The sequence below is a fragment of the Delphinus delphis genome, chromosome 18, assembly GCF_949987515.2.
Source record: "Delphinus delphis chromosome 18, mDelDel1.2, whole genome shotgun sequence".
Classification (NCBI taxonomy): Eukaryota; Metazoa; Chordata; class Mammalia; order Artiodactyla; family Delphinidae; genus Delphinus; species Delphinus delphis.
This window is the reverse complement of record NC_082700.1, coordinates 76,245,729-76,253,198: the sequence shown is the minus strand read 5'-3', so window position 1 is coordinate 76,253,198 and position 7,470 is coordinate 76,245,729. Positions and strand designations below refer to the sequence as shown.

Sequence of the window (7,470 nt, the reverse complement as noted above, 5' to 3'; positions counted from 1 at the left end):
CCCTTTCAATATGTGGGCGGTGGAGGGCACCGATTACCATGCAACAAGTCAGTCTCAATCAGAGGTCAGCACAGTTCTTTGACTGGGCCAGAAAGTAGATAATTTCAGCTTTGTGGGTTGTATGGGCTGTGTCCCAACCACTCAACTCTGACGCTGTACCAAAGCGGCCACACACAATGCGCTAGTGAATGAGCCTGGCTGTGTCAATAAACTTTATTTACGGACACTAAAACTTGAATTTCATATAATTTTCATGTCACGAAATTGGATTCTCATGTTGATTTTTTTTTTTTAACCATTTAACAATGTTAAGATCCTTCCTGGATCACACACCATACAAAAGCAGGTGGTGGGCTGTATTTGGTCTGTGGGCAGTAACCCCCACCCCTGCTCTAAACATACGCTCTGTTTTAACACTTATTTTTTGCCGGCAATTAGATAACTTCTACTTCATTATTAAGCGAGAACAATAATACAAAATCTGCTTAAGGCTTTGTCTAAGCTGCTGGTGACACGTTTAAGACAAAAATTTAACACTTACTTATGTCAAGATTAAATATACTGGTAGACGAACAAACTGGCCAAGTTGCATTTATTTCTTGATGTCAAGTCTGTACGGCTCTCATGCACACCATGGCATCTGGCTGCACTTCTGACTATAATGCAGCGAGTGCAAGTTCACTTGAAAATGCACAGTTGCACACCTTATGTAAGTTAAAGACAGCCACACTAGTATTTGTTGATAGCAAAAGCGTGATCTGAAGCTCCAGGACTGGACCACTCCTGTTTGGTTTAATAAAAAAATGTACCCAACCATTAAAAATGGCCATTTGGGGAACAGGCCAGTATATAAAACGTTTGTCAGGTAAAATGTAACCATTTAGCTTTTTAAAAAAATGATTTTCAAACTTTAAACCTTTCTATTGAACTGTTACATGGATATACACTATTAGAGCACAAAACAAATTTGCTATGGGCTATATTTTCAGCAACTCGGCTAACTTTTTAAAAATCTGTTTGTGAAGTAATAACATTTTTTAAAAAATAAAATAGTAGCTAAATGAAATCTCTTCTTTCCACATTTAATGTGTTCGGTTGCTTCCAAGTCATCCCCGACTGCCAACAAAAACAACAGAAACCAGAGACCCACTCGAGTGTTTAATTCAAACCTATATTTGCAGTTTCTAAAATGCTGATCCACAGACCACTCTCTCGTTACACATGTGCACCAACGGAAAAGCAAAGAGAACCCCGGTCATCCCACGAGAGGAACAGCTCCTCTTCCAACAGTCTTCAGAAGGCTACACGTGCAGTCCCTGCGCCCGTCCAGATGGCGATGCAATAAATACACGGCTCGCCCTGCTCGCCTCGGTCCAGCCAGGCCCGCCACTACCTGTTGTAGGCCCGCTCCTTTTTGGACTTCTCCAGGGCCTTGTCCATGGTCTTCTCGTTCTCCCCTCGACATTTGGGGCAGTACCACTTGCCCTTGGGTTTATGGTTCAGCCCCACGCAGGAGAAGTGGAACCACTCGATGGGGCACTCGTCATTGTCACAGCCGATCATCTCTCCATAGGAGACCTGATTGCACAGACAGTACGTGGGCTCGTTCGGGTCAATGGGAAGGTCTGCAGGGGATGCTTCCCTCTCGGCTTTGGCCTTGGAGCGTTTCTTCTTCTTGGAGGCCTTCGCCTTCTTCTCCTTAGGCGTTCCGGAGGTGATGTCATCATGGTCGTGATTATTAGCTGCGTTTTCCCGATTCTCGTTGTTGCGCTGCCGCCGGGACCGCTTGCTGTTAGGCTTTTCTGCCTGCGCGACTGTCTCAGTTTTTGACTTATCCTGGCCAGCTTTGCTGTGGCCAGTGGTGTCACTGACCTCTTGATGTGCCTCAAAGAGTTCCACGTGACTGTCCACCTGCCTGGCCCGGTTCTCCACCAGCTCCACCATCTGACTCACGATCTGGATCTTCTCGTCGCCCAGCTCCTGGCTCCGAATCAGGGCCCTCTGAATGCAGTGCAGCACTCTCCTCCTCTGGGTGCCGTCCGTCTCCCGCTTGAACTTCTCGTAATACTCATCCAGTTCCTTCAGGATTTCTGCAAAGGAAAAAATTAGCGTTACACCCTCACTGTAAACCCTGCCAAGGCTTTCGGTTCTCTAATCTACAAAAAAAGTAACTGTTAAGGGACAAAAAGGATCAATGCAAGGCTTCCTAGCACGAAAACTTGTAACCTGTAGGCCTCTCTGGCAGGCTTTTTTTTTTTTTTCCTGGTGAAAAAAATCTCTAGAACTAAATACAAACATCAACACAGTTCCTATTTATCAAAGTGCCCCTCAAAGCTCCCCAAGGGACTCTGTGTGCATTCAGAGACTGGGTAATGAAAACTCCTTGGACAGGCAGCTACAGGGAAAGTTCAAGTTTAGGTGAAGTGCTGAGGTCCAAACCTTTATTTTCTATAAAATTAATGATTATGTCCTAAATTTCCATTGTTTTTATTCAAATATTTTTGTAATAATTGAAAGGTTGTTATTTTAGCTATTTTAATGCACCGACATCTAGAATACCGGATTAAATTAGAGAACGTACATAAATACTACATAGTGACCCAGGGCCTCAGTTTATTGGTCACATCATTCCATCCCAGCACATACAGGAATATCTCTGCATTACCGTGTATTACTGAAAACAAGAATGGTTTGTCACAATAAGCCAGGCGACCCAGCCTTGCTTTAAAACAAACGTTGCAGATTTTACTTACTACTTAAAACAATAACATCTATATCTATAAAAGACAACAGATTTTAGATAATCTGATTGAAATAAGGAAAGTAAATATTCTTCCCAAGAATCTACTTAAATACACAGATAGAAATTCCCAGAGTTATTTTCCCTAAACAGTAACCATTAAATTAAATAGTATCAGATTTTTCTCCTGAAAACCTTTTGTAGTCTCTTAAAATAAGGCAATTCAACTCTCCCAACTCGGAAGCTGTGGGAGGATATGGGTGGGACGAGTATAAAATGTGACATAACCCCTTCCAGATCTTATATCCAATTAGTTATAGGGCATAAACCTCACACTAGAGCAAACATATGAACCTAGGTGAACACTATTTAAGCACATATTATTTTCCAGGATACATTCTTCAACTGAAGATAGCGCTGAAGACATTTCTTAGAGGAACAATGCAGACTGTCTGCAACCAGAAAGGAGGAATGCCATAGTCTCATGGGCTCTTGGAGTAATTATTCCTGAAAATAAACAGCTCTACTCAACTTATCCAAGTTCTATTTCACAGGTGCTAAAATATGAGTTTCTGCCATTTATTTTTTAAGTGATTACACATTACAAAACTATATCACTTGGTTTAATTAGTAACCAAGTTTCTAAAGACAATTACCATTTCATAGAAAAGAGAACAATTCCATCATATTGCTAATTTAAAATTTCATAGCACACAGCTTCTTTTACATCACAAGCAAGCTTACAGACACGTGAAGCCCCGCTGTGGGGAAAAAACAAACACCCCATTACAAAATTACCAAGAAATAATTCTTTTACCTACACAACAGCATACATTTCTTCGATGCCCCAAGCGAAGCATTCTTATCAACAAAGCCACTGAAGTGCAAACATCTGTAAACAGGAACCCCTGTGCTAACTAGGGCGGCATCCTGTCAGCACACCTGGCTTCTTCAGCTTCATCAGCTCCAACCGCTGCTGACCGTTTTTTCTAAAAATGCTCCATACTGTCACTATAGGAAAGCAATGGTACCATGGAAAGAATCTAAGGATTAAGTGAGACTGCAGCCAAATTTAAACTGATCTGTCCAATTATTAGAAATGTTTTTTTTGTTTTACACAGGGATTGCGCTGAAGTTCTTTATGAAGCCTTCCTTGGTGCGTGGGCATTTAAAAAATAATACTTTAAAAGTAGCTGAAAAATATTTTAAATTCAAAATAACCTCAAATATCATTGGTAAACTAATTACGATCCATCCTTATGAATTAATGTCCAGTTGATGTTTACTATGCAAATACTGTTAACCAAAGTTTGACTTGCAACCTAGGAGTTCTTTTAAAAATAAAGCCTTAATTTTTAGATTAGACTGTGCTGCGTATCTCAACACTCAGTACTAAGTCCCAACCAAATGAGTTACGACTATTACCATGACGGATGTTAAGGCTCTGCAGCTCACTCAGGGCACTGGCTTCCACGTGAGCCGGGTAGCGTGCGGGTGGGACCGATTTTCTCCGAAGGAGCCAAGTACGCACTGAGCGTGTATTAACTCGACGGAAGACACTCCGGCTCTGAATCGGTAAAACAGGGTGTCAGACAGTAAGGAAAGCTGTAAGAAAGCAACCTCAACGGTACACTGACGTGGACGCTTGAAAATTTTCAGTATGAACTTCTTCGTCTCCTTGCGATTTCCTAGAAATGCTAAGGAACAGTGCCGGTCACGACGAATTCCTCAAAGACTGGGAAACCCGTTAACTCTCCGCTTTAGTCATTCCACCACCCGAGCCGCCTCCGAGCTCAGCGCACACGGGACCCCCTCGGGGGCCGCCCGGCTCTCCCTGTCCTGGATCACCGACCCACCAGGCCCGGGACACTCACGCTGCCCCCGCTCCACGCAGCCGCACCCGCGGGTCCTCGGGGCCCGGGCTGGAGGCCCGACTGCGCCCTCGGCAGCCCCGGCAGCAAGGATTGCCGGCCTCGCCATGTCCCCCGGGCGCCGCCATTGCTCCGCGACTGAAGTGACCAGCATCACGTCCGTGGGGGCGGGGCCAAGCCGATCCCCGCCAATGGGGAGGTGATCAGCCGGCGGCGCGCCCCACCCCTGGAACCACTGCCTATGGGGATCGCCGGGCCGGAGGGCGGAGGCCAGGCGAGGCACCAATCACAACGCAGGACCAGAGAACACAGACCGCCCTAGCTACACCAATGGCCAATGCGACGGCGGAGGCCAAGAGACCCGAAGACATTCAAATCAACTCGACCTCCTCCCTCCTCCCCGCCCCTCTACCAAAGAGAAAAAAGAAAGCAGCGGAAACAGAGACCCGTGCCAGTCACTGCGCAAGGCCCGCCCTCATCCGGCCCAGCAACCAATGGTTCAGCAGCGGACTGATAAGGACATTCCATGGGAGATGCCACGGCCAATTACAGGAGGCCGAGGCGGAACGTTCGCAATATGCTAATAAGGCTCCTATAAAAGTCGCTGCGAAGCCGAGCCTTTCCCAGAGCGCGCAGGGGCGCCTTCCCCTCAGGAGTTTTTGGGGCGCTGTGGGGCGCTTCCTGGCTTCCCACCTCCCCCCACTCTTCCGTTTGCCTGCTGCGCAGTCCTGTAAACATGGGTAAACTCCGAGTGACTATCCACGTTCCAAATACAGACCCCAATGCCGTGCCTGACCAGGCAGGAAAGTTTCCCCAACAGCCAGCAATTCCCAGCGGACCCGAACCCTCCGTCTCTCTCCGGCAGTCTGGGCAGCCGGGGCTGCAGAGAACGACCCACAGGTCCTCTCCCCTGCCATGTTCCTCTCCAAGCCGACAATACTTGCCTGCGCCCCCCGAGCGCAGCACAGATGGGCGACTTCTTCGCCCCATCCTCCCTTCCCTGCCCTCCCCTTCCCCACTGCACACACGGAATAAAGCCCTGGCCCTCCGCGAACTACACCCGGCCGCGTCGCCCCTCTCAAGTCGGCCCTCACTCGGTGTCCAGGACCGGGGGCTGGGCGGGGGCGACTGGGGCTACACCACGCGAGGTACGGACCCCGGACTTTATGTAACACTCAGATTCGGGACTGGGTGAAGGTGGTTCCGCGGATAGCGAGCAGGGCCGGGGGACCCCTCGTCCGCAGCGCCCTCCTAGCAGCCCTGCGCGCAGCCCCGTCCCTGCGCCCCTCAGCCTAGCGACCGCGGCACATCCCTCCCTCGGCGCTGTAGCCTGCGCCCCCTGCGCCCCCTCCCCCGCAGCACCCCGCCTCGTCACTTCACTACAAAGAGCGCTTTGCTCGCGCAGCCTGGCGTTGAGACCTCTCGTTCCTCCTTCCTCCTCCGTGTCCGGGCTTCGCGCACAAGGACCTTGGCAAATCAAAGACGCTCCAGACCTTTTGTTTCTGCCAGCAAGGGCCCCGCCGCGGGCTCGCGGCTCTCCAGGAGGGGAGCAGGACGGCCCGCAGCCCCGCGGCGCGCCGCGACCGGTGGGGATGGAGCAGCCGCCCCCGCCCATCCATCCCGCCGTACCTTGGTATTTCGCGTCGATCTCCCGCATCAGAGAGACGTTTCTCTGCAGATCGAAAGGCAGAGACTCGATGGAGTCCAGGTAGTCCTCCACATAGTTCACCAGGTGGATCTGCTCCCCGTTGGCAGGGCTCAACATGGTTCACCGAGGTCCCCGGCGACTCCGCGCGGCTTTCCGCTTCCTCCGGCCCCCGCCCCCTCGGAGCCCAGCGCTGCAAAATGCAAGGCTCCCGCCCGCCGTCGCCCCCCCTCCGGCCGGCCCCGCGCCGCTACATCTGCGAGCCGCGCTGCCTGGGCCCGGGGACCGGCGCCTGGCGGGCCGGACCGGCGCTCGGCGGCCTCAGGCGCGGGGCGGGCGCAGGCGGGCGTGCGGGCGCGCACCCCGGCGCAGGGGCCGGGGCCGGGGCCGAGCGAGCGCGGGAAGGGGCGCGCGCCGCCCGCCGCGCCGCACTTGTCCAACGTGGAAAACCCAAATACCAGTTTCAAACACTTGGGAAACATTCGGCCCCCAGCACCGCGCATGCGCCCCGGCCCCTCCGCCCCCCCTCTCCCGTGGGCCCCGCCCCCACCGCATTCATGCCCCTCACCAGCCCCGCCGCCCGGGGATATGGGTTTGTCTGTCACTTTTGCCCGGGCGGGGGTCGCGAGGGCAAGGGGCAGCGGGCGAGGCGCAAACTTTACTAGGAGTTTCGCACTTGCAGGCGGAGCGCGTCGGGCGGCACTGCACGCCCACAGGGGGACGCGGGGCAGCAGGTAGCCCCGCCCAAGACCTGGCCGGAACCGACCCGGCAGTGGCACCATCGCAAGCCCAGGTTGCCACCTCCCACCCCACGCTCAGCCCCTCACTCTCTGAAACCCGCCTCGCAGCGGGAAATAAGTAAGGCTCGGAACAGACTGGCAAACTCGACAGCCAATCGAATTGCCGCTCTCCCTCAGTAGTCCAATCAGGACGAAGAGAAGGCGGGGCGAGCACGGATACCTCCTCCCGGGCTCTTACTACTAGAAACCCGCGTCCTCCAGGGGGCGGAGGGACAGGGCTGGCCGAGCAGGCCGGAAGCGATGGCGCATGCGCAATGGTGCGGCCCAGGCAGCAGCCTGCCCGCGCGGGAGACCTACCATTCGGCAGTCGGACCACCACTCCCAGCAGCCTCGGCGGCTCCCGCGCTTGCGCAGTCCTCACCGCCCTCCCTTTGTGTTGCCGGCCGGAGCCCAGTGTTGGGCGGCTTGGTGACA

General features: G+C 52.3%; 1 protein-coding gene across 2 annotated transcripts; it reads right to left on the bottom strand.

Annotated features, from left to right (window-relative positions):
• Window positions 1–253: 253 nt before the first annotated feature.
• On the bottom strand, window positions 254–6,720 carry ING1 (inhibitor of growth family member 1). 2 transcript variants are annotated; one of them, XM_059995849.1, is made up of 2 exons: window positions 6,241–6,720; window positions 254–2,090 (listed from the first exon to the last, which is right to left on the bottom strand). In XM_059995849.1, exons 1-2 carry the CDS (start codon window positions 6,374–6,376, stop codon window positions 1,390–1,392), a joined length of 837 nt encoding a protein of 278 aa, XP_059851832.1. In that variant the 5' UTR covers window positions 6,377–6,720; the 3' UTR covers window positions 254–1,389. The 2 variants fall into 2 exon arrangements, with proteins under 2 accessions (XP_059851832.1, XP_059851831.1); XM_059995848.1 differs by lacking the exon at window positions 6,241–6,720 and adding an exon at window positions 4,615–4,765 and having other exon boundaries at window positions 256–2,090.
• Between the last annotated feature and the right edge of the window lie 750 nt (window positions 6,721–7,470).

Coding starts and splice junctions, on each gene's coding strand:
- ING1 (XM_059995848.1), bottom strand. CDS start 4,765: ATGCTGGTCACTTCAGTCGCGGAGCAATGGCGGCGCCCGGGGGACATG. Junction 2,091..4,614: donor CTGCGTGGAGCGGGGGCAGC/GTGAGTGTCCCG, acceptor TTTCCTTTGCAG/AAATCCTGAAGGAACTGGAT.